At 36.7% G+C, this 27,112-nt stretch overlaps 1 protein-coding gene across 1 annotated transcript in view; it reads right to left on the minus strand.

Annotated features, from left to right (window-relative positions):
• Window positions 1-2,735: 2,735 nt before the first annotated feature.
• RASGRP1 (RAS guanyl releasing protein 1) overlaps window positions 2,736-27,112 on the minus strand; it is a gene marked incomplete at both ends in the record, with an annotated part of 41,186 nt that continues 16,809 nt past the window's right edge. The window contains 15 exons of the mRNA XM_080345580.1: window positions 2,736-2,870; window positions 4,306-4,679; window positions 6,471-6,617; window positions 7,126-7,162; window positions 7,890-8,034; window positions 8,682-8,791; window positions 9,828-9,932; window positions 10,626-10,706; window positions 12,944-13,219; window positions 14,522-14,638; window positions 15,352-15,525; window positions 18,761-18,914; window positions 19,942-20,073; window positions 21,901-21,954; window positions 24,371-24,485. Coding sequence (XP_080201706.1) covers window positions 2,736-2,870; window positions 4,306-4,679; window positions 6,471-6,617; window positions 7,126-7,162; window positions 7,890-8,034; window positions 8,682-8,791; window positions 9,828-9,932; window positions 10,626-10,706; window positions 12,944-13,219; window positions 14,522-14,638; window positions 15,352-15,525; window positions 18,761-18,914; window positions 19,942-20,073; window positions 21,901-21,954; window positions 24,371-24,485 — 2,156 coding nt within the window. The remainder of the gene's footprint in view (window positions 2,871-4,305; window positions 4,680-6,470; window positions 6,618-7,125; window positions 7,163-7,889; window positions 8,035-8,681; window positions 8,792-9,827; window positions 9,933-10,625; window positions 10,707-12,943; window positions 13,220-14,521; window positions 14,639-15,351; window positions 15,526-18,760; window positions 18,915-19,941; window positions 20,074-21,900; window positions 21,955-24,370; window positions 24,486-27,112) is intronic.

Raw genomic sequence — 27,112 nt, forward strand, 5'->3', positions numbered from 1 at the left:
CTCAATCTATTTACTTGTATCTTTAAACAATCAGAATTCACACTTTTAAAAATTAAACAGTAATTGGGAGGGGTGGGGACACTTGTTTTTCCTTACTTCATGTAGGTACAAGAAACACAGCTGAGCCCAGAGGAGTAAAGGTGAGTGCTTTTCATTTACATTGGCCATGACAAGATAAATTCAATATCAGTGTTTGCTAATATGACTTTAAACAGCACTTAGTAGTTTAATTGTATCTTTTTTCCTAGCATAAAGCAGCTTGAAGACTAATACAGATGTGAGTGATTTTTGTTCAGTAGCTTTGTCAGTTTTAGTACTATCCCTGTAGTCAGTTTCTGCTATGAGTCTTTCATGTGGCAAAAAGAAATCCCGAAAGAAGTAAGAAGGCACCGCAATCATTTAAAAAAAAAAAAAAGAGATAAAATTGTAAGGGGCTTTGGGCAAACAGAGAACCTGAAAGTACTCTGAGAGCTCTGAAATTCTCCAGGTACCAACTGCCTGTTTTGAAGCAGAAAGTTTGCAGCATACGCAAAGCACCACATACTTGTTCTGTAAGACGTTCCTGCAAACAGATGCCTTTGAAGTAATTTAGATTGTTTGTAGGAACAAGCAGACAACACAGAGGGAACACTGTGAGCATTTAAGACTGTACAAATCTATGGTCATAACTCAATGTTGAGTATTAAGTACTCAAGCTAGTAACACAGTAGCCTTTGGGACAGCTCCTGATAGATAATTTTCTTCTTAAGTAGGAGTTTGTTCATGATCTCCACCCCCCCCAGCACAGACAGTATATGCATACACACAAATACTATTAGAATCCAGAGTTTAGACCACAAGCAAGCAATTGTCGTAGCTGCACAAGATGAGTCTTAGCTCTTCTTTCAGGGTATTTTCAAAATATGTGAAAACATATTCAGCTTTTATCATGTTTATTTTAATTGTTGCAGAAACAGACTTTTATTTGCTAAATGCCTATTAGAAATATGTTTTGCTGTAGTTCCCTGAAGACAAAATCAAGAAACTTAGAGAAAATGGGCAAAGCAAGTTTGCAGACATGACCTGAAAGCCATTGCAATTGCTTCATTGATCAAAGTGCAATTCCATGTTAATTATTTATAATTCGGGTTTAGTGTATGAGGAAAAAAAGCTGCAGTCTTCACCACTGCTGATTTTTGTCTATGCGTTTCAGTTATTTACAGTAAGGTAACAGAAAATCTACTGCTATTACTATTTCCCTCTATTTGTTTTTACCAATACATGGAGATGCAAGCACAATCCAAGTTCAGAACAACAATTCAGAATCACTAAACTGGCAAGTAGTTTCAAATTGACTTTGTTTATAAATAAAGCATTCATATACTGGATAATGACTGTAAATTGTGGATGGAACATATATTTATACCATTGAACACGAAGCACACATACTAAATTTCAATCTATGTATAATGGACTTGTAACTTAAAAGTTCTGAGGAGTATTAAGTGGACTTTGCAGATAAATATATCAAAGTTATAAGTTTCTGACTTTAAATGTGTGATGACAAATCCCTGTGTAATAAATGCAAGTTTTTTACAACTGTAAATGTACAGATTCTCTTAGAATGCAAATGCAATTTTAAAATGAGCTATTCTGACAAGTAGATTTATCAGTAACTTGAAAGACTGTTTTGTTGTCTCTTAACAATAAGAACACCAAGTTACCTCCCCAGCACCTTTTTACTATACAAAATTTACACACAGAAAAGCACACTCATCTTGACTCTTTACCTAAAGTGCATGTGAAATTTAGGAGAGAGAAAACTGAGAAAACCTGTTTAGAACCAGAAGATGTTAGGAGCTCTGGAATACAGTAGCTGTTCCACTGGAATTACTCTACAGTTTCCCTCATAACATGGCTCTCAAGGTTCTGCTCAACAATGGCGTCCACTTGGATGTAGGAAAGAAATAATCAACCTTATCCCATGTCTACCATATGTGGACAACAAGTTATACCTTAAGCCAAATAAGCGGTGCTAAGTGTTCAAAGCTGTGGCATGGAACACAAAAATGGAAACTATTCCATGTAAATTCTCCATAGTCTTATCTATTTTACCTTAAGTAAGGGTTTGAGGAGCAGGACTTCCAAAGCTCTGAAAGAGTTTTCAAAAAAATGTCAGTTTATCTTAAGTCTAAGAATCAAATGTCATTAGCTTAACTATTTATTTTAATATTCTTGTTAAAGTTAGGAAATAAGGATGACAGTTCACAATTTTAAATGGTTTCAGCCCCAATAAGAAGGAACTGTTTCTCTTAATGGAATATTTCTACAGCTTTATCAAACGCTTGTTTCTACAGACCTGAATTTGGGCCAAATCTGAGGTTAAGCAATCTTGTGAATAGCTACTTTGTCCGAACACTTGCAGAATAAGTGTGCTGTGGGCAGCCAAGTCACTGGAGAATCTACATGGTCTTCATCATGAACAGAAACTTCAGCAACTGTGTCACTCCTTGCAAAAGCAAACCCAGAAGTTACTACTTTTACTGCACAGATAATGCTAAATTTCCTTAAGAAGTCAAAGGAATTGATTTACGCATTTTGGAGTGTATTTTTGATATGGAAATGTGATGAGTAAAGAGAATATTCCTGTTTAACATCCTTCAGGCTCTCCCTCCAGTTCACTTGGTAAAGCAGCTTTGTCACAACCCCTCCTTCAAGTCTTACATTTTTCCACAGAAGATTTCCTCTCTTCTCTGCTAGGAGCCGTCTCTGTGCTGTAGGTTGTTGACTACGTGGTTTCTTCTCTGGATTGTGAGAGATTCAATTGTTTTATGTGCCTGTTCCAGTTGGATCTTTAAACTTTCATTGTTTGCCTTAAGAATATTTCTTTCCTAAACAAAACAAACAAAAAAACCCAAAACACAGAGAATGATATTTTATTTTGAGTTTGTTTCAGGACTGTCTGGTTGTATGTTTAGGTTTACTGGCATAAACCTAAGCTGGTGTAACTCTTATCAGTTAAACAGAACCAGTAACTTATTTGAATGCTTCTATAGTCGCTGGTCTATCCTTTGTGTATACTCTGAAAACTTTCCAGCAGCTGGTATCAGACACTCATGTCCACAACCTGTGTCTATCCACCCTCCACTGCTCCTCTCAGAAGAGCAGTAATCCAGGGGAAACAAGAACACAGCTCACATTTTAGTGCTTTACTAATGCAGAAATTGATGTACAGTAATCTAAGACATAAATTTATAACATCAGTGGCTGTTCAGTAATTGAGGTCAGGACCTGCTGAGGGAGCAAGGACAAGTGTAAATGGTGGGACTCGCATGAATGGGACATTTTAGAGAACCAATTATTACAAGTACATCCACACTTCACATCTTTGTCTCTATTGAATGTACTGTTGACTGAAAAAGAAGTGGTCAGCACAGGACAATTCATGCTAATTGTCTTAATCTCTCTTAATAAACGAGTCATCTTTCAAAAAAGATGACCTCACTTTATCAACAGCAAAGGATACTTTGAAAGTTACACTGATCATTCAAAGATCAGGCTGTGGTCCCATTGTTGGACTGTTTCTGTGTTGGTCCATCTCAGAATAGTGATAGTGAGGAGTAAAGTATGAAAATAAATCAGCCTTTGTTCCTCATAATGATATCTAGATGCATGCATCAGTCACATTGTTGATGTTGTGATATCTCTTTCATTGGTCTGGAAAGATTTTGTTTCTACAAAACTGAATTTGGGCAAAATCTGAGGTGAAACAGTTTTATGAATAGCTACTTCATCAGAACACTTGTGGAGAAAGGTGAGCCACAACTGAGCTAATGCAGGTGAAATCTAGCAAGAGGCATCATGTCCACACAACACAATTTCTTGGTGACTTAAAGTTATCAAAAAAAGAAGAGATTTGCTGTCAGCTGAACAAAAGCAGAGCTCCCTGCCCTCACCAGCCCACATATTCTGTCACTTTGGAGAACAAAGGCCACCAAAAATCAGGAAGAAATTCAGGACTGTGTTACTCATTTTATGTCCTAAGCAACTGGATTATATTCACATCCTTGCCTGTCACTTTTAAGACTGACAGGGATCAATGTAATGACAACAAGGGTTTCAAAATCGATTCCCTAAGCTAGTACTAAAATTTCTGCTTGAAGTGAAGCACTGCTGGAGTTAAACTGGCTATGAATTTATGATGCTACTCATGGATTGTTCCGGAAATTAATTATATTGGAGTAAGGTGGCACCTTCCCACCTAGCCACTTCCCCACACCCTCCAACCAGTTGTGTAAAACAGAATTTGTTTCATCATATACATACCTGCTCGAGTTCCTGGTATGAGGATTTACAGCTGTGATGCTCCTCCTTTGTCTTCTGACTGGAGTCCTTGTTTTCCCATTTAACATATGCCTTTTTGCGGCCTAGAAGCGGGCTTGGCCAATGAGATGTTGGAGCCGCCTGGAGATAAGGACTTTCTGTCATCCTGTGTTCTTTCTTCTCTCTCTGCCTACGAGATACTTCACCAGCCAGCAGTACGAGATCAGTCTGTGTACCTGTATGAACCACAGCTGGTTTCAGTCTCACTGAGATTTTCTGAGCTGAGGAGCCCATGAGCATAATGGTTCGATCCTTGCTGTCTTCATTGTGTTCCACTACTTCTCCATTAGGAAATGTGAACGGTCCTTCTTCTTGAACTGTAGAATATATATGGGAAATTGAGTCAAGATCTTATCCCAGGAAAGGAGAAACAGGAAGCACAGTAATTAAACATGATTTTTTTAAAAAACAACATTTATTCTTTATTGATTTTACATTCGTTGCTCGCCAAAATAGGTGTCACTGGAAGTTTCCCAATGTTGTGCCTCTTCAAACAACTTTTTGTCCCATCTCAGTAACATAAATATGGATCAGTAAGAGGACAACAGGTGTATCATCAAGGTCAGCTAGAGAAAAACCTCTAGATGGCTAAGAGGTTTTATACAGACCATTGGTCTTAGTGATTGGGCTAGAAGATTAAACCTCGGTGTTATAATAGTTCAGCTGTACTACAACTTGCAGCTGTAAGATACACATTATCCACTTTATAAAGGAGAAACAATGACATTTTAAATTTTACACTGGTTTTGTATAGGTCATCCTAAAATACTTTTGCAGTTAAAAGTAAAAACTGAGGAGGGATTTGGGAAAAGCCACAAGGATAGAAGCAGTGGGCAAAATTTGTGATTAAAGGATTTTCAAAAGACCTGTTTCAGAGAAAGTAATTTCTCTTGTTGGGAAGAAAACAAAATAAGACTGTTCAAACATGAGGGGAAAGAACAAAGTTCAGTAGCTGCTGCAGGCTCTGGAGAATTAAATGAGGATATGGATGAACAGATGAAGCTTACACCTTCAACCTACACCTGAATTCTCATTCTTCGACGTGATGTAGCCTTGAAAGGTACCACATCCTGGTGTACCGGGTGATGACGGGGCAACACGCTACAGTTCATTCTCTCTGTGTGACATCCACAAGGAGGTTACTATGCAGGGCTGCAGCCATTGCAGCTTCAATCACAGAGATGCACGTGGTCAGTTATCAAGAGAAACGGGCTGCATTGTCCTCCGTGTAAATGCTAACAGAAAGCCTAAGATGGAATCCAGCAATATAAATCTTAAACACAACACAAGAGATTGATATGAAAGTGGCAAGAAGGAGATTTGAAGAACATTAGATACAAGCAAAGAACAAGAGAGAAACTCAAAGAAAGTGAGTACAGAAGAATTGGAACATCAAAATAAAAAGAAAAATGAAACAGAAGTAGCCTGAGGCCTTATTGAAGGACAACACATTCCTTTGGAGGCCTACATGGTAATACACAATATGAAAAGTTTATATAGCTTGTCTGATATAAGGAGAAACACAGAAGTGTAGAGTTTTCATTTCTGATTAAACACAAGATGGACAAAGAGGAGTTTTAGATTCAGCTACTGAAGCGGGAAAAAATGAACACAATCAGTTCTTGGTTTTCCTAGCACACAGATATGTAAGTGAACTGACTTCTTAAACTCCGCATTGAAATCTGAGTCAGAACTGTTAACAGTGCAGTAGTCACTTAATGTGACAAGAGCAGTAAAAACCTGCTTGTCACAAGGTAAGAGAGGTAGGAGAATCTGTCAGCCGTTCAGTTCATGGCATCTAGTTCTCATGAGAGTTTGGCAGAAGATTTACTAAGTTTTTGTGGAATTTGTGCACCACACATTGTGTAGTGTGACAAGAAATCTCCCTGAAAGGGAGTCCGCACTGACTCAGACTAGAACAGGAATGCTGTTACTTGGTACAGGCTCACTTATGCTTGGTTCTAGTTTATATGTTGGTAACATGCTGCAGTTAATAAAAACCTAAAACAATGCCATACAACACAGCTAAAATTATAGATAGATAGATAGATAGATAGACAGATAGATAGATAAAATCTTTTGATCTTTTTAATGTGATCTTTTCCCACCTTGGAGTTGCTCTTTGACTCCTACTGGGCAGAGGCTTGAAGCAAGAGCAGATGTTGGGCTGTTGTCTGCAACTGAAGTTTTGGGTCTTCCCTTGCACTCTATCACAACCAGGTCTTTGCATTGCTTGTGACAGTTCATTCCACAGTCTGTAAACAAAGCGGAGTGTACATGATTCCATGGCTGTGTTGTAGCATCTAAGATCAGCTCTCACACTGTCTTGCCTGCCCCGGAAGCAAGAAAGTTTCTTTGGTGTTCTCTCCATACATTACCTGTTACAACATATATCTGGTAAACAGACCAACAACATCCCTTTGCTATATATGCTCAAGACTCCTTTTCATTATTAAAATACAAAATAGCAACATTCAGTTGCAACAGTGTTCTGACTGTAGGAGTCACAGAGAAATAATGTATCTGTATGAGGAAGAAAACTCCGAAAAAATACAGGTTGTGAATGTGCCATGCTGTTTTCACAGAGTGGTAGTGTTTGTTTCCAAACCCTCTGAATTCAGTCTGGAGCATCTGTCTGTCATACTATTCCTGACCCAGTGTTTTCCTCCCTGAGGGGTCAGATTAAATAGGTCCATAGACACATTAATGGATCTCAGGATGATCTTTTTTTTGTCATTCGCCATCAATTATAGAGTACGTTACCTTTGCATCTGTATCCTTGTTTAATGACTCCCCATAGCTGAAATTCAAACAGAAAGTCTATGTATTAATATATTTCTCTGAACATTTGATACCTCCAGGTATAAAAATCCACTAGAAGTTCCACTCATTTCTGAGATCTGAGCACCTGCAGGATATCTTGTTTTTCTAATCTTTTAATTGTAAGGTCAAAAAATGAACTATTTACCTCTTTAGCTTAAGGTAAACAGAATATTTAATGTGTGTTCCTCGGTCACAAACAAAATACCTTGAGCTACTCTCTAATGAATACATCAGCAGATCTGACAGCCACCAGAGAAGTTGTGGGGCTGGAATAGATGGAGAATTCTATCTCAGCACCCTTGTTTGATCCCAGCTAAACTAGGGATTGGTAGGACAGTCTGTTTTACTAAATCTTTCTGTGCCATAGGCAGGGGGCATCTCATGTCTCTATCAGACATGAGTTCTAAGAGCCCCATGGATTGGAAGGCCCTGGATTTGGAAGTCTAAGACTTCCTAAGACTGTGCCTAAGACTGTGTTTGGTGACACGACCGAATACCACAAGGTAGGAGCCATATTTAAACACATATTAGTATTGCCAAGAGGGGTGTAAAGGGAACCTTAAATAGCTACACAGGCAGTAGGCTGCTGTTCTGCACACCTTTACTGGTGTTTTATATTTCTGTATATGACACATGGTGATTATGAGATAACAAGGGCATTATTCCAAACAATGTTATCATAATTTACTAAAAAGTATGCTTACAAATCCAGCACAGTTGTCGCAGAAAGTAGGCCTTAAGTAGGTAGTCTCTTGAAAGCTGTGAGCAAAGCCAAGTCCTAATTTGGAATAGATTGAGCTAGCCCTCATAAAGTAAGCTGTTATTTCATCCCTGCTAATCAGACCTTCCCTGAAAATGAACAAGAAAAGTTGTTTGTGAGACATACATTTTCTTAAAAGCATAAAGGGGAATTAAACATATCTTTCTTCACAATTTATAATTACAATAGTTTAATGGGTCAAAATTACAGTGATCTGAGTAATCTTGTCAACTGCTCCCAAAACCTACAGCAGTTTATCTACACATTTAAAATGCAGCCTGTCAGGATAAATAAAATACCTACATATGTGATGCAACCTCAAAGCTACTTCATAGAAAACATCTGAATAATCACTATTGTATTTTTCCATGCTTTAAAGAAAAATGTTGTTAATTTGACCAAAATATATATTTGCCATTTCTCTATTTTTGAGGGATAGGTTCATCTTAGGAAAGTTCTTTAGTAGTATACACTGAATATCATACAAAAACTATTTATTTTTCTATTATCTGTTCTACCTCCTATGTCAGCGTGGTTACCACTGTTGTAAGCTCATGAAGATGTTATTCACAACATGTTTAGAAGATGCTTTTGTCAGTTATGTCTTCACTTTTTTTTTGTGGCTGAAGAGGATAATTTTACCACCCTAATGACAGAAGTAAAGTTTAAAAACAAAACCTCCAAACCCCTCCCAAAACAGATGCTACAAAGTTGATAAGCAGGACTAGGTACTCACCAGTCCTTAGCCATTACACAAAATGAGAATGGAAAACTGGCAGCTATCTTTTCAAATTCTTCCTGGGAAATGTATCCATCCTGATCATGGTCATAATTTTTGAAGACAGACTGTGCAAGATAATAGTAGAACAGTTTATAATGAATTACCATTTTAGAGAGTCTCCACAATATTTATGGATTTCCTCTCCCACTTTCACCCAGTATCAAATAGTGCAACAGTCTAGCTGTTTGTTTTTTTTTTTTGCTTGAGACTTGAGCATTGAGCTTTGCTTGAGCATTGTCATTGCTTGATTTGTAGCAAAATATACATGGATCAACATAAGCTGGACTAATTTCTTCACTACACAATGACAGCTCTTTTTCAGTTTTGCTTTAAGATCATTAGGTCCAGGCCTACACATATGACTTGCACTAATGCTCTCAATTAGTGCTCTCAGTGATCACCTCTGTAGCCAAATCAGCGTAGCTGCCTAGCTTATTTCATCAGGTCAGTATTATTTGAAAAGTAGTTGTATGGCAGAATTGTCATGCAGGCACCTATTTCCACTTATGGAACAATATTATTGTTTATCTCTGGCCCTCAGGCAAGGGTCACACCTACAATACATTCCAAAACAGCATGTGTCAAAGGATACCTATCAATATTAGAAGTGTTTAAGAAGGAAAAGAGATGAAGCAGGCATGCAAAGACAAACTCTTTACCTCTCTCTCTCTCTGTGTCAGTTTTGCAATCAATCACATGAGATACTTGATGGGTGACCCAAAAGAGAGAGAAAAAGCAATGGCTGCTAGTAACAAAGGCATTGAGAGGCCCACTTTCAGATTCCATCAGTAACATGATGTCGGAGTCCCTGGTAGGAATGGACTCCCTGGCTTCTTGAAAGAATGACTCTGGAAGTATTAAGACACAAACCAGGATTCACACTCCCTGTTGGCTCTTTAGCTGTTTAAGGAATTTCCTTCCATGCCTCAGGGGCCACCGCTGCTATTTACAGTGACGCAGAAACGTCTGAGGGCAGAATTGCTTACATACTCAGCACAGCTTTGAACATGTCCAGTATTTTTTCCCTTCTTTGTATCTTCTCATACCTAGAGATTAAGGCTGCAACTGATACTAAAGGTAAAATGTGCCAACCATACTTACGTCTACCATCCTCTGAACATGTTTGCTGACAGTTTTTGGATCAGGTTTTGGGGCTACTCCTGAGGCCCAGTCTGCAACTACTGGTGGTCTGGAAGGTGTCAAAGGCTAGAATAAATTGAATGGAACCTCATTAGTACCATATGGAAAGATATTAAATATTATACTTTTATTTGTGACAATGGACTATGTGATACAGGACTGCAGAATTGGTCTGTGGACCCAGCATCATACTTCTGATAATTACTTCAGAGGAAGCTCTTCCCTGAACTGTCCAAAATTGTGGTCATTCCTTAAATGCTCACAGTTCACCGGCAGCCCTGTAAATTCACCATCTTTTCCATATTTATAAAACAGGAACAAAACTACAATATAACGCTCATGGGTTTCATCATTTGAATCACGTAAGAATTCTTCATTTAAAAGAAATAGTATCAATTGCCAAGACTGAGTCTGATGTCGTGTCTCTAAACAAGTAACTTCATTTGTGTTTGTGTTCATATTGTAAAACCTGATATGGCGTCAACTCTCCCATGTCCTCTAGCTTAGGCTATATCATCAACCAAACAAATGCTCCAACAGATTTTGCTCAGCCTATAAAGCTAAAATGTTTTAAATTTAGCAGAAAATAAGAAGAGGGAAAGGAGAGGGAGAGGGAGGGAGAGGGAGAGGGAGGGGGAGAGGGAGAGAAGGAGAGGAAGAAAGAAGAGGGAAAGGTGAAAGGAAATCGAATGCAATAGATAATAGTTATGTTACTCATTAAAAAAAATCTTTTTGTTATGAATCTGGAAAGGCCCTTACGGCAGCTCGGTGACTTCGTGGCTCTCGTGCATATGAAAGCTCATAAATTTCATCTTCTGTGTAGTAAAGATCAAGGGACAGCTGAAAACAAACACAACATTAGTTTAATCATAAAACAGTCACTGCTACTTGATAAACTTGTTCCTGGCATGCATTAGTATTTTTTGATGGATTCATTCTTCATTTAGGTTGCACCTAGAAAAAATGCACATGAGCTGTGCAGGTGTTCACAGTGATTTGAAATGGGTACCTTTCTAAATTCCAGACTGTTATTGCCATTATCTGGAAATCTGTAACATTACACAGCTACAGTCATTAGTACAGCAAGTGACTGTAGGCATGATTCAGCCAGTTAATAAATAACCTTAAAAAATCCTCTTACTCCCATGATATTCAAGTGGTCCATCGTTTAACTAAACAGAAAAGCACTGTTCCAGTGAAACTGTCCATCAATTCAAATTCTCAGGAAACTCTTGTTTTAAATATATCATATATATCCAATCCAGCTGAGACCACGTTGAAATAAGAACTATATGCTGAGGATAAAAGATAGACTTGCATATATTTATTTAGTGAGAACCTTTAACTGTTAGCAGCAGTTATGTAAAATGAGGAACATTACACCTGGGTAAAAAAGGAATTTGAAAAAAACTACCAAATTTATACCTTTGCTTTTGCATGTGTCCTGGAAAGTTGTATAGCAAATATTTTATTGACTGGAAACAAATTTCAAGCTAAGATTGAAGACTGGTAACATGACACTTTTTGAGTATTTACATGAAAATATTCACACTAGACACGTGACTGAATAGAAAAGCCAGATGTAAATCTGTTACAAGCCTTAATCTATGGCAAGTCCAAAGAAAATACAAACTTTTTACAGGGAGTCAAGTTCACAGCAGTCAGGTATATAAACTAAGAAACCAAAATATGCCATTTTATCCAATTAAAAACCTTACTCAAATTGCAGATATGCAAAAATTTGCTTGTGAACAACTACAAGAATTACTGTTGTAGTCATAATAGCGAATAATTCTTGGGGAAGTCTTAGAGTAGTTTCTGGCACTCAAAAAACAAAAGTCCAAATGTTACACTATTCTATGTATTATTGACTTATGTATGTAATTACTAATATGTCTTCAAACGGATTTGCCTGCTAATGGGAAAGTACATGACTGAAGGAAACAGGAGAAGGAGAAAGACTGCTGGAAAAATCAGGGAATAAACAGGAACATTATGTGTCCTGGAATATTAGCAGATTAGAAGCTCCTGCTTTGAAATGTAGTTATTTTATTTTATGTCCTGTCTTATATAGCTGCATGAAATTGTGGCCAAAGTTCTACATATTTGTAATAGCCATTTTTGTAAAACATTATTTTTAAAAGGGGGAGGGACTTAGAATAATTTGAGGCAAAATATCTAAAACATTTAGCAGGAAGAAATTCACCACTTTGTGTAGCTCTATATCAGGCCCTGGGCATATGTGATTAATTTCACATGAGTGCTCCCAGAGAACAAAGAACCTCAAACACACAAGCATTTTTTATTATATCTATTAGCTTTTTGTTGAAACAGAGCTTGTAACCAGACAATGGAAGGAGCCTATATAATTTTTCCAAGCTAAGGTACTTGTTAAAGGCAAACAAAATTGAGAAACAAGAAAGGTAGATCTACTATTTTATAAAAGGTAGTATTTTAACTTAATAGATGCTGAAACTATTGTTGTGACATACATCCTAGGTAGTATCAATTTTTTAGTAACATGGCACTAACTAGATATGACTGGAAGCCATACAACAACTATATTTTACTAATATTTATGTTGGACAGATTTTTAGTAGCAGAAAAAACTTGTTGAGAAATGTGGCATGTTTAACCCTACACATCTCAAGATACTGAATTTCTATGTGAAAGTTTGTGTGTTCAACACAAGGAAGTTTTGTATGCAATCTTCTGCCTTCGAGGTGGATCTAAGAAAGCTTTCCACCTTTCTCCCTATTTAGGCTTAATCAGCAGAGGATTCAGAGTGCTTCCTTAGTGAAACTACAGAGGGAACACACACTAAACAGAAATAAACATTTCCTTCCTTTATAGAAATAATTGGAAGCATACTGTTGAACTGGCACTTCTACCCTTGCTGCCAGATGAATCAATATCACCAACTTTTTCTCTTCTTCTATGATTCTATGTGCATTCCCTTAAGGAAAATGAACACAGTATTATGTATTTATTATTAATGGAATTCTCTAGTTAGTTGTTTGAGAGGTATATGAAATTATTTTAAAAACTGAAGTATTTATCTCATCCACCAGACTTACTGTAAGCAAATGAACAAGGTCCATATTAGCCTCCAGGGGAAGTGGCATTTCCTGGAGTTGTATCAGCTCATTTATGTGGTTATACAGAGAGTATAGTTTGTATATGTTAATTTTTTTGTCCTCTAAGTAGTCTGGCATGCCTGCATAAAGTGATATCAAGTCTTTCAGGTGGACCCCAAGGATTGGAATCTTAAAGTTAGTGCACTCGTTATAGGCACGTCGGTAACTGTCATAATTTCTGTAAGATGAAAGCAGTTCCGTCATTTCATTAAACACCTAAAAATAAAACACACAAAAAAATCAAAATCGGTTATGTTTTTGTTCTGGTCACACAGCATAAGCATTTATCATGTTACTATTAAGTAATGACTCTTCAATGATTCTTGAAATGGATTTTAAAATTTTAGACTTCAAATAAAATCTAGGTATTCACCTCACCTAATTTAACTATCAATAATAATTTTGCTTGTGGAAGTTGCTGTCTAATCCTTGATTTAAACCTTCACAAACTATTAGTTGTAGTTAAACTTTAAAGTGTGTTCTGAAGTCACTAATTACCAGCCTCTATTTACCTGCTTTCTATTAGTGCTTGTATAAAATTTCTTGATGCAAAACATTATTTAGTTGATGGACACATATGCAGTCCACTCCTCATAATGACAAAATTTGTAAAAAAAACCACACTTCGAGAATGAGCTTGCTAACTGGTTTTACAGATCCTGAGAGCTGCAACCATCATGAGTGGGAGGTCATACTTGTGGTCTCTACTGCAGGTATGCACTGATCATTCAAACTGATCATATTGTGATCAAGACAGGTTCATTAGCTACCTACAGGAAATCTTTCAGGCTCAAACACAATAAAACAATAAAACATATTAGTCTCTTAAGAAGTGTCTTCAGATGCCACTTCATTGCTAAAAATACACTTTCCTTCACAGTTTTAGTAGCTGGAATCTCAGCAAAAAATAGATCCATCTGTATTTCACAAGAATTATGACTGATTCCTAACATTCCACTGTATTATAATGTGAATGTATCAGGACTAGGTTTGTTCATGTCTGAAATAGATAAAATCTGTCATAAGGAAATGTCAGATGAACAAAACCAAACCAGTCTTTTCAGTTTTAACTCAAAGTCCAGAGCTCTGTTCTAGCATTTCATAGTTTCAGGATGGTCAGTGTTGCTATGGATGACAATTGTTTTGTTCTCAAATGTTCTAGGATCCAATTCTCCACTTTCTCATTCGAATGCTATTCTGTACTACTGCATACAAATAAAAATGCAGCTTCTTGTCACATCTGATTATTGAAGAGAAACTTTATACAAATCTTGAAAAAAGATGGGGTTGGACATGTGGGAGTAACTGGTGCCATAGAGATGAAATGACAAAGAAACACCCTCCAAAACGAAAGGAAGTCTTCAAGTCTTCCTTTTACTTTTTTTTTATTTTTTATTTTTTTTTTCCTGTCTTTCCCTCCATCTTATCCAATGAAGTAAGGTTGGTTGTTGTATGTGCAATGACAAAAAGAAAGCTAAAGGTTACCTTACTTGTAAAACTTAGAGCAGGAATACCAACCTTAATTACATCATGAGGAATGCATGAGCTTGTTTCCTTGAGTCTGGAAATGGAACTGTGACAGAGACCTCCTATCACTGCCATTAATGTATTGAAATTCTGCAGCTGGTGGAGCTTCTGTGTTGACATACAAAAGATTAGTATTTATTATCTACAGGTTCAAGTTGTTCAATATGCACATCTAAATTCTACATTTCCTCTACTGTCTTCTTCTAAAGTCTTACAAGTTTCGTGCCACTATCCATTTGACTTCATTCATTTTGGTACCCAGGTGTGATTTTACTGGATGTAACATATATTTATTCCACTGTCATTAAATCAGATATTAATTCTGCAGATACAGTAAGACTTCAAAGTACTTCCTCAGTACTTTTCCTTCTTCCCACAGTCTACCACAACTAGGAAACACTGCCTATTATCTTGGTTATGACTGCAGTTGAATTAGTATACAAAGAATAACAATAGGACCAGTAGACTCTGCTTCTATTCAATAAGGCGTATCTGGTAGAAGTGCTTCTAATTACAGCCAAAGGCATGATAGTATTTCATGCTTTGGAAAGGTTTGCGGTCACAGCTTGGAATTGCATGAGCTGATTCAAAAGCAAGTCTAATTTTTCAGTGAAAACAATTTCTTCAGAATGGATACGAGAAAGTCACAGTGCCATGATGCTGCAATATTTGAATGCTTGGTATGAAACTACCGCATACACAAATATACATGTTGTATGTATGAACCAGCTGACCCCACAGTAGTAGCGTGGGAAGAGCAACTAAGGAGCTATGTTGGAGAAAGACAAAATAAACAAAATATACGGCAAAAGTTAACTGACCTGTGCAACATGAATGAACTTGATGAACACTTCAGCCCGAAGCTGTGGTGTCGGTCTGCTGAGAACCATTAGCTGCACCCACTGAGAGACACCATTGCAAAGGGCAATTGATCTTTCCATGGTTGGATTCTCCTTCACACAACTATTCACAATGTAGTTCTGATAATCTGAGAACTTAAAAAAACAAACAAAAATGTAAATGAAAACTCATCTACAGTTTCTTAGACCTCAGGTTCTGTGTGCAGATATGGGTTTGCTTTTCAAATGAGACATACAAGATATATTTTACATCTCAAATATCCATACAACTGAAATCTCAGCTTTGTCAAAGCTTTGTTCAGTTCAAAGCAGAAAGCTTCAACTAATTGAATTAGCTGAAAACATCTTTTCACCATAATTTGTGTCATACCATTTGCATCATGTATATCTCAGGAGCCTTGACTCTTATAAACCTTCAGATGAGTAGAACTGGGGCTTTCCTCCCAGCCTCAGTGGCTCCATAAATTAATTTAATCTAGGCTTCTACAGGGAAGGGTAAACTGAATTTAAAGTGTAATCTAGTAACTCCGTGATAGTTTAAGGAAGTTTAAGAAAGGTACCTGTTCAGTTTATGCAGCTAGGGCAGACTTCTGAATTAAGATACACTAATAGAGAAAGCAAGTTCAATGAGATTAATATAAAGCCAAGATCATTAAGAATGGGGGCTACAGATTCCTTAATATTTTTAATACAGTTTGTGAGATTCTTTTACTTAACCAAAGCAACATAAAATTGTTCGGTAGACGCCTTATGGGACAAATAGATTTTTTTAAGCCATTCTACCCATCAAGATCAAGGAGAAACAATCATTTGTTTTTGTTAATGCAATGTTCATCCATTCTCTTGATTTATTTAACAAGAACATACAAGAATTCAAATAATCAGAAAAGGTGACATGGGATTTATATATCCAATCTTTACTGTGACTAGTAACACTAACATCTTACCAAAACCATCCATAGCTGTAATAGACACATATTCCTCTCTTAAGGCCACAGGAATAGGCTAAATGGAATTAATCCTTAAGAAAAGGTCATAAATTGTTGGGCTGCTATTTGTCTCTTGCTCTCCCTCTCTCACTTTCTCTCCACTTTTAAACTTTTTTCCATGCATTTAATTAGAATTATCAACACTTTAAAAAGCAGATATGACAGCAGACATCTCTGGATTTGTCCTCTTACTAAATTAAAACTGGAAGAAACATTAACAGTAATAGGTAGAGCTGTCTCTGAGATTACATAGTACTTACAACTATTGTTTGAATTTTGAACCTCAGCCAGATTTGGCTGGATCTTGAAATTTAAGCAACTACTCTATGCAGATAGGTAATTTTTCAATATCTGACTACATAATTATGGACTTCATAGCAGTTTCAGTACAATTATGAATCAGTTTGATTAGTTTGTATTTTGTTCTCAGCAGCTCTCTCCTTCAGAAAAGTTTGTTTTTGTTTTTTTTTTAATGCTGAACAAATTCACGTCTAACATACTACTTAAAGTTTCAAAATAATTTGGGTGCAACAATTTATTAATGAGGTCAGCTGGAACAAGATTGGTAGTGGCAAATATGGTAAAGAAGTCCAGGTACTGAAATAATGGAAGAGCCTGGTATTTCAGTGGCTAACTTGTGAACTTCAAGAGGAAAGCAGAATCCAGTGTAGCCTCCCTGTATTTTATAACTACTAATTAAAATGGTTTCCAAACCCCAGCATACCTGCAGTCATTACTCTGTGAACAGCACTCCCTGCATTTTTCTTTGCTGTAAGATACATGGTGTCTCATGGAAGATTTTGCCATGTGCTGTATATGTTCAGGGGTCAAATACTCCTTTCTGACTTCCAAATGACTGAATCTACGTATAGTTAGTGACTGATAACACAGCAGGTCATTTGCAGTCTTTCTCCCAATATTTGCTGCCATGTTAGAATAATAAAAGGATTCTGTGGCTTAGCATATCATGCACACATTCTGCAAAGACTTAATGAATATAGGTATTTCTTAATTACACATTATTTTTTGATCTGAGGTCTCAGTAAATTCAATTTATACCAAAACATATGCAGGGACCCTGCATATAAAATGTATACAAGTATGTAACTGTTGGAACTCTATGACACATCTGACACTCTGACTGCAATCATACTTGTTATGCTCATTAATCATTAATTACTTGATGTCTGCACAGAGCTTGAAAATGTTAAGAGTTATATAAGCTTTGTATATTATTACTGCCTACAGGCAGCAATCTGTGCATGACTTTGGCTCTATGGATTTTTGAATTTAACACAAAACATGAAGAGTCACATACTGTCAGCTCAAAATAAAGTACACTACCACACAACTGTGAAATTTTTCACAACCTAATGAGAGCTCTTTTCCTTGTAAGACTTCATCTTTAAATTATAGTGTTAAAAACAAAACAAAACCAACCAACAAACAAAAAATTCCCACTAAATAATCAAATCAACCAAACAAACAAAAAAAGCCACTTGGCTTTCACTGGTGTCATCACACTGACTTAGCAACCGTCTTAGATTTTGGTCTCTAATGTTCACTTTTCCAGGTGTGAACTGGATCATGTTTGAATAGAAGTAATGTTATGGCATATAAGGATGGAAGTGAAGCCAAGTTGCATGGGACAGTTAGTATCTTATCAGTTACCAACATAGCTGAGAAAACAAATCAAATGAAAAAAACCACATAGATTAGATAACTCCTTAAGAATTGTTTGTGTACTTGCAAGCTTGTCTAATAAAATATTTTAACCCATCCTTACATTAAAAAATGGCATTTCCTGAAGTGCTTTCTTATCCTTAGTCTTCATTTTGCTATGCACAATCAAAAATGGCAAGCAGAGTGCAATGGACACCTTCTAGACAGACAGTCCATTAGTCAGTGTGCAAGAATGCTGCACAGCTCCCTACAACCACAGAAGATGGGCATTCCCAGAGAATATTCCAAGTTTCCTTCATCTCATTTTAGCCTGATTACTGATTTCAGTTAAAGGAGCCTGCTTGTTCCTGTGCCCAATGATAACCACTTGTTTTAACACAAAGAAATTATTTGGTAGAAGATCAAATGTTTTACTCCTCTTCTTTCCAACTGACCTTGCCCGGACTCTGTTCCACAGTTGTGTGGAAGATTCACTCTCCCTCTCTCAAATGACTGCAGCAGATGGGTATGTACTCCAAATAAGTAACACTAGCCACCTTCGACACTAGTATGACAAAGAGTCTGGACACAGACTCCACTTCTCCAACAGCTTGCACTGCAGGGTTAATATTGTAATACGACCCCTCTCCCATGTTCTCTACATCCTTCCCATCTTTGTTTAAAATAAATAAATACATAAGTAAATAAAAATAACTTACTGATATTCTTCTGAAAGACTTAAATTCAAGATAGGTAAGGTGGTCTGACAGCTCCTCTGGCTCAAGGTGGTCAAAAAGAAGTGAGACTTTCCGTTTCTTACTGGTGTTGGCCTTTACACGCTGTGTCAGCTTTCTAGACCAATCCCTAGAATTTCTTTTAGACAAATTTCAAAACAGAATTACCCTGAGTTATTTTCTGAAGAGCAAACTTTTCCTCTCTCCCTAATACAAAAGTGACATTGCTTTCAAGCCTTACTGTAATAAAAAAAATTATTTGATTTCTAAACAGCAAGCTCTTTTCATGCATTAGAGGAAATATGACAAAACATTATTATTAGCCTTTATTATATTGATGTAGCAGATAAGTACAACACAACTACCTTACTAAACAGCATACGACTATATATTGCACTTTCAGAACTGCTGTCTGTAACTTTGTCTTCATTGAGCACACCCAGTGCTCCTCCATTTAATAATCCATATAGATTTCCTTGAGCAGCCTCTGAGTATGAACTATTTGCCCATGGAGCAATGAAATTTCATTGGATTTAAAAAACTAGATATCCACTTTCATAACCAGATATAAAATGTATGCCAAATTCTGCTCCGCTTTTGCCTGTGCATTTCCAACCGAAGTGACACTGTTATGCAATTCCATAGAACTCCCTTATTCCCATCTAATAAGGAAGGTTCTCTTCCCAAGAAAGAGCTATGTGATGTATAGCTCTTGGATTTATTCTTGATAGGACAAGTAATTTTGTAACTAAAATCACATAAAATAGTATAGAGTTTGACATTGTAATAAACTATATCTTCTGACTTACCTTTGGTGTTAAAAATGTATTCTCCCTTCTCATTTACTTCAAGTGATCTTTCAAAATCATTAAGTCTCTACAAATTTTCTAAGTTCCTTGGATAGAGTGAAATTTATCTAGCATAGAGTATCAGCACAAAGTCTACATAGCTGTTAAATTCAACCTAAGCCATTCTTAAAATATATGTAATATATATTCCATCTATGATAATGTATAAACTCTTCTAAGGATAGATAACATATGCCTTATTAAAATTAACCCACTATAGGACTATTATCCTACTATACTGGAAAGACACTATATTTGAATAAAGGAAATTCAGAGCAAAAGTTTGTTTTCTGAGCATATTGAGACTTTGGCACTCACATTTGAGTTGTGTCAATTAGACGACAGTGTAACTCCTCACCATTAGCTTTAACCAGTTCTTGAAATTCCTCCATAGTTGTGGATAGTTTAGAGTCCATTTTGAACATAACCCAGAACTCTGTGATCCAGTACCTATTGCACATTGAAAACACAGAAATACAGAAATAAAGGTTTTGCTCTAATATCAGTAAGGCTGAAATTTACGTAGTTGCTCTTGTTTCTGAGTTGTATTTCTTCTTGACCAACTTCGGGGGATAAATCTTGGTTTTAGATTCTTTTGCTAATTTACTTTGATTTTATCAAAAATAAAAATTTCAAGAATAAAAATTAATTAGAAACCACCTGGCTTAATGCTGTATAGAACTACATTACATATATATATTTGCAATAAATTTAATATTAACATTTCTAGTTTCACATTATAGCTAGATAATACGCATGCTGATTTTTCCTCGTGAACTTCTAGGTAATTTTATATATTCCTTCAAAATCTGAAATAATTTGGTCTGGGCATCCAAAAACTGCACTATGCTAGTCAAAATTGTATCTCTTAATTGAAGAAAAATTTACTAATTAAATATATTTAAGAATTTACAGGTGATTCAGTCTCACATGCACAAAAATATTTTCATAGAAATACACATTTTTATGTTGGACATTCAAATTGTTTCAGTCATGTATTTTATATTTCAATTCCTATGTGTTACTCATTGTGGCAGATTGACCCTGGCCAGCAACTAAGTACCCACCCAAGGTGCTTGCTCACTGCTCCCCTCCCACAGAAGAATGAGGGAGAGAATAGGAAGGGCAAAAGTGAGAAGAATGCGTGGGTCGGGATAAAGGCAGTTTAATAACTGAATGAAAGAAAAAAGCCAACCAATCAACCAACAAAGTGATGCAAAGGCAAGCACTCACCATCTCCCACGAGATGCCCAGCCAGTATCCAAGCAACAGCTGCTTTGGGATGAATACCACCCCAAGTTATTGCTGAGCATGATGGTGTATGACACAGAACACCCCTTTGGTCAATTCAGATCAGCTGTCCCACCTGTGTCCCCTCCCAACCTCAAGCTCACCCCCAGCCTACCCTCTGCTGAGGCAGACTGAGAAACAGAAAGTCTTGACAATCACTGTTCAGCAACAGCTAAAACATTGCTGTGTTTTACTGACTGATGCAAAGCACAGTATCATACTGCGTGCTAGGAAGAAAAGTAACTCCATCCCAGCCAGACCCAGTACACCCATGCATGTAAAAATATGTACATGTTGGAAAAATTGAAGTGCACATTCTTATGAATGCAGATCACATACAATACCAAAGCATTCTGTCCTAGCCAATAATCTGCTTTGTCATAATAAAAGCATCACCATTTAAAACAAATCTTACTTTTACTTTTACTACTTATTTCCCATTTTGTGCAAAAAATAATTATTATATGCTAATCTATTATGAGAGTTGAATCTTTTTTTCCTCTCTCTGTCTTCTCTAAACTGAGATATCAAACTTTACTATACCTAATTAAAAAAAGAAAAAATAATGCAAGATCATTGCAAGTGACTAAGTAGAATTACTAAGGAGAATTACCTACCAAATACAATAGATTTTTGCTTAATATAAAAATAGCTGCCATGTCCCACTTCATTTTTAATAGACCTATACAATAACATTATACACACTGCTGTCAGTTCCTGAGCACTGTCAGTTTTCACTGCTGTTTGCGATACAGATTCACACAGACTCAGTTCAAAACAGTGACCCAACAGTTCACACACTGATTTCAATGGATCTGCAAAAAGTCAGTCCAGCCCTTTTGTTTAAAGCTGCTAAAGGGAACCTTGAGAGACTCAAGTAGTATAGCTGCTTCTCTTTTTAAAGTCAGCTTAAGATACGCAAAAGCATTCTTATGTATGGCACATGGATAGCTGCAAACTAAAAGCTATCGAGCAAAATATTCTTACCTCACAAAATAGCATATCTTCACACACAGCATGGAAGATTTCTTTTCTAAAGCACTGAGATACGTAAAAAGCTGTTAAGGAAAACCACATTCATTCACATATGACATGAAATGTAACATGCTTGATACTTTCCTACCTGTAAGCAGCCAAAAATGTTCTACTGATGGAATAAAATGTCACCTTAAGGTTTTACACACATATACAAAGTATATCTCAAGATAAGGGCTATAAACTGAAAGAGAGTAGACTTAGATTAGATATCAGGAAGAAATTCTTCACCATGAGAGTGGTGAGACACTGGAACAGGTTGCCCAGAAAAGCTATGGATGCCCCATCCCTGGGAGTGTTTCAGGCCAGGTTGGATGGGGCTTTGAGCAACCTGGTCTACTGGAAGGTTACTGTGCCCATGGCAGGGGGAGGTGGAACCAGATGATCTTTAAGGTCTTTTCCAACCAAAACCATTCTATGATTCTATGAAGATCATTAGCAAAAGTTTATTTTAGATATGACTACTATGAGTAATACTGACATAGCCACCCAAGTACTGAGTATTGTTAAGCAGCGAAATTATCCTGCTTTCTAGATGTGTTTCTTTGCAACGTGCCTCAAAATTTCTAATAAAATTCATGCACTTGCACATCTCACTAAAATTTGAAACTGTAATACCAAGTTTGTCAATTTCTGCTTTTATGAAGAAATCCTTTTCCATTAATTACAGTTCACTGGAGCTTTTCCAAAAAAGATGCCATTTTCTCTCAAACATAGCCAGTTGTACAGAATGGTAGTGAAAAACGTGAAATGGTAGTGAAAAACGTGATATGCTAACCTCACTTTTCTAAATATGCAACAGTATTGATTTGACTCGCTGTGATAAATGGAAAGAAATACCCATGTTTTAGTCTATTAGCCCCATAAAACATGCATTGATATTGTAGCAAATGTGTTTTGAAGACATGGAAAATCCATTTGGAAAATGTATTATGCACATCTTAATTTTTCCTATGTAGATTACATACATATTTTCAGTGCTAAAAAAACATGACTTAAGGAAAATACCTTGTGAATCCTACCACAATCTAACTGAAATTAACTGCAGCCTAAAACTATCACAACTGCGGGGATATACCATCTACAATTTAAGCACCCACATTAAGTGCTTAGATTAGGCTGTCTATAGAAATAATGATGTCTGAATAAGTTCCTAAATATTTTGCAGGGCCCTGAACCGAATGTCTAAAATTAGATGGCTTACAAATCATCCATAACCATTTAAAATCACTCACATAATTTAGGGGATGGAAAATGGTGAAACTGGGACATTTACAAGTTTTTTTTCAAAATACAAGAGCCCAGACTATCTGATCCATTCAAAACTATCATTACCTTTCAATGTCTTTACAAAGACAAAGACAAAGACAAAAATAAAGCTTGCAAAATATGCAAGTCTAATAAAAGTTTGAATCACTTCTCTGACCACAGAAAACATGACTTCTCAGAAATATGCAAGCAATTACTTTCTTCCATTTTCAAAGAGTGCATGAGCATGTTAAACACAACACCACACTGTAGTTGCAGCTTAGCACACTTTGTCTAACACTTGTGGTGAGAGAAGCAGTAGGACAGTCAGAATCCAACACTACAGTAAAGCTCTGCTTTAAATAATGCTACTTTTAAAAGCGAGTAAAATACAGAATTTAGGGGAAGAAAGGATTATCTAAATGAAATTGTACCAAAACTGGGTGGATATGCTTCACATATCAGGTATGCTTCCTGTCATGTGCTCATCTAATCAAGAGTAAACATTCTGTAAAGTTGAGAAACCAGGTAATATATTCGACAATTAAAAATTCCTAAGGTAGACTTGTATGGCCAGTATGATCTAGTAGTTTCATTGTGAAAAATCTCGTGAGCCAGAAACACACGTTTAAGTCCAGCCAGTCACCTCAAAATGGGAACAAACTGAAAGGAAAAGGTTATGATTTATTTCTGTGCATTGTACTTTTGAATGTGTGAGTGAGAAATATTTCTTGAAAATTTTCATCTCCAGATCATATAATCAGAATATTTTAAAAAATTACACTTTTATTCTTTGCTCTTCTACTTGTATAGCAGACAGAGAAAGATAACTGAAACTTAGGCCCAGGTTCACAGTACATAACTGAGGTGCATACATTAATCTAAGACCTGCTATATACTCTCTCCATGGACAATGGAGAGTGATTTGTCCTAGTTAAAATCTGAAATGGAATTTCAGCTTTTTCTCTGTGGATCATAAGCTAAATCAACCAACCAAACAAAAAACCCCAACCCTAAACCAAATAAAAATAAACTATATAACCAAAAACTATAAAGAGCAAGTATATTGTTTAATTAGTGGAACAGTATACACTCATAGATTAAATATCCTCTACTTACCCATTTCAAAGTTGTCAAGTTATCTAATATTACCCTAACAGCAGGTAAATATTACAAAGGATATAGATCAATGAGTTTCTGAAGCATGTCTGCAGATGAGATGATAAACTGATGCATGGTCAGAATTATCTTTAGCAGCTGGTTGTTTTGACATGCATTTCCTTCTAAATCTGGAAAAAAAAAGAACACATATTCATACTGAAATCTTGGTGTACCTTGGTAAACAACTTGCAAGAGGCTTTTTCAGAATACTAGTTCTAATCAGGCCTGTTCACCTACACTATTTCAAAGATAACAGTAACTTACTAGCCTAGGAAGTGCATCATCTTTCTGAAGAGAGCTATATAGTAACTATATTTCATCAACACGATTTGGAAGACCCTAACAAAAAAAAAAAAAAAGTCAAGAAAAAAAGCAGCTGTGTTTCAAATACACTCAAAATATCCAGATAATAATACATGATGCTCTCAGGCCAGCAATACACTTATATGTTTAGCTTTAGGCAGATGAGTTTAACCTTTGAAACAAATCAATGAATTGCGGAGTAAAAGAATTCAGTTACTGATCCATACCAGTCAGTCAGTGGCATGACTGAACTTCTCAAACAGAATGGTGGTTTTCTTAAGTGTTTGTGGGGCTTTTTGTACAACTGGCATAAACACCACCAAAATACATGCACAGGTTAGGATCTCTAGCTAGACCCACATGGAATGAGATATAACGTATGCAGAAGCCCAGATATTAACCTATGCATACTCCTGGTGGTGGACCTAAATGTCCTTCCACATTTCCTTGAACTATGTGTTACAAGGATTTCACTTGAGGAAGGTTTTTAGACTACATCTGTCTCCTGGGTCTTGTGGGTTTGTTTTTTTCCACATTCAGAAAAGATCAAGGACATCAAATGTAGCAGGAAGTTTAAAAAAGTTTCCATTTCTGTAACAAACACAGTAGGGACAGTGTTTGTAAGTATTAATAGACAATGTTTTTCTATAGCCTGCCATGAGAGAACCTAGAGTAGTTTGAATTGGAATTAGACATCCTTTCAAACACACACAAAATATTACCTTTTTGAATAATATTAAATACATTGTCCTCTATGAAGTTACATGTAGTCATCGCTTAAAACAGCAATAACAGGAACAATATACAGAAATAACGCACAATAATGCAAAATGGAAGAGGTAGATGAAACAGTAGATTTGCAGCATATGAAATGACATCTATTACTAGAGTGGAAAAAAAACAAAACAAAAAATTAGATTGTGCAACACCAAAAATGAACGTGAAACAGCCCACTTGCAAAACAATATAATTCATGTTAGTCATTGAGCAAGACTTTCCATGCCTATCCACAGGAAGGTACCAAATGTGAAGAAAGAACCCCAGAGCCCAGGGCTTTCCTTTTGAACAAAACATCAGATCTTCGGTAGATCTAACAAAGCCTGACTTCCTCTAGATTTGTCTCCCCTGTTCTTCACTCCACAATAGTCCTATTTATGCCTTTTATTACTATGCTCTCCCTGAAAGTCTTCTCCTTCTCTCCCCCACAACGATACCATAACTCCTCACTCACGCTTACAGCTGTCGGCTACACCAAAGCAATACATGCTGTGGTTGCATTGCGCTGACTGGCCAGACAGCAAATCCAATGAAACAAATGCAGGGCTCACACAGCTGCCCCTACACCAATGTGGGCACCAATCTGGGTGTCTCTCTTCTACACAAGCAATTCTTTGAGATCCCTGCCTTTCCATCAAATCTAGTGTAATCTAAGCTGGCAGACAGACTGACTCTATTTCATGCAGAGTAGATGGAGTTTAGTAGGGAGGTGTGTATCACTCAGAGTGGCCTAGATCTGTAGTTTCCAAGTGAAGTTATTGTTTTAGCTGACTGAAGCCCTGAAAGCAGAGGACATGCTGGGTGTCATATATCTGGTATGGGTAACTTCATTCTCCTAGCAAAAGTATAAACAGTTTGGAAGAAACTCAATAAACAGTCTAGAAATACTACAGCCAGCCTCTCAGGCAAGACAAAGAAGAGAAATCCTTATCAGTAAATTCTGGCAGAGTATATGTGAACACGCAGCAAGTCATTCAGCACTATTAAGCCCAGAATGAGAACTTTTTCCATGAGGTGATCTGCAACATTGAACATGAGACACCATTTTCTGAATCTACCTTCTGTAGTTACAACTTAAATTGTAAGGACCAGTTCTCCCTACAGCATTCTGGGGAAACGGAAAGTCTGCCTGTCCTACAGCCCCACAGATGAGAGCAGTATAGACCCCAAGTAACCAAAAGTTCTTGAGCTGCCTTTTGACTTATACAAGTTCTCGGTTTAAGAGCATGAACTGAAGTTTACACTCTCCTTGTTTTTGTTCTCACATAGTTTAATTCATTACTTAAAGAATCTTTCTGGGATACAAACTGCCTAGATATTACAGCAGGTGCAATGAGGGCAAAACAGCAAAGTATTCAGCCAGAGAAGTGGGAAATTTGCAGAGGAAGGCTGGAATATCAGGAATCAATACTTATTCTTGCCTTTAGTATTTGGCATTTTGTACTATTCCAGTGTCTTCAGGAAGAGTAAAATTATTTGAAGCCTTGCACACACAGGCCTGTATCAATTTTCATTCATTTTACAGAAGTTGGTGTTCTGCCAGTGCCTCCATCCAACAGCTCTTGTTTAATCAGAAAAGCAGTTCAATCTATGCTTAGCTTGGAAGCCAAATGGTTATGTGCACACATATAGCTGTAATTAAATCACCAGCTTTTCAGAAGTGCTCAATATAGAT

This window comes from Nesoenas mayeri, assembly GCF_963082525.1.
Source record: "Nesoenas mayeri genome assembly, chromosome: 5".
Lineage (NCBI taxonomy): Eukaryota > Metazoa > Chordata > Aves > Columbiformes > Columbidae > Nesoenas > Nesoenas mayeri.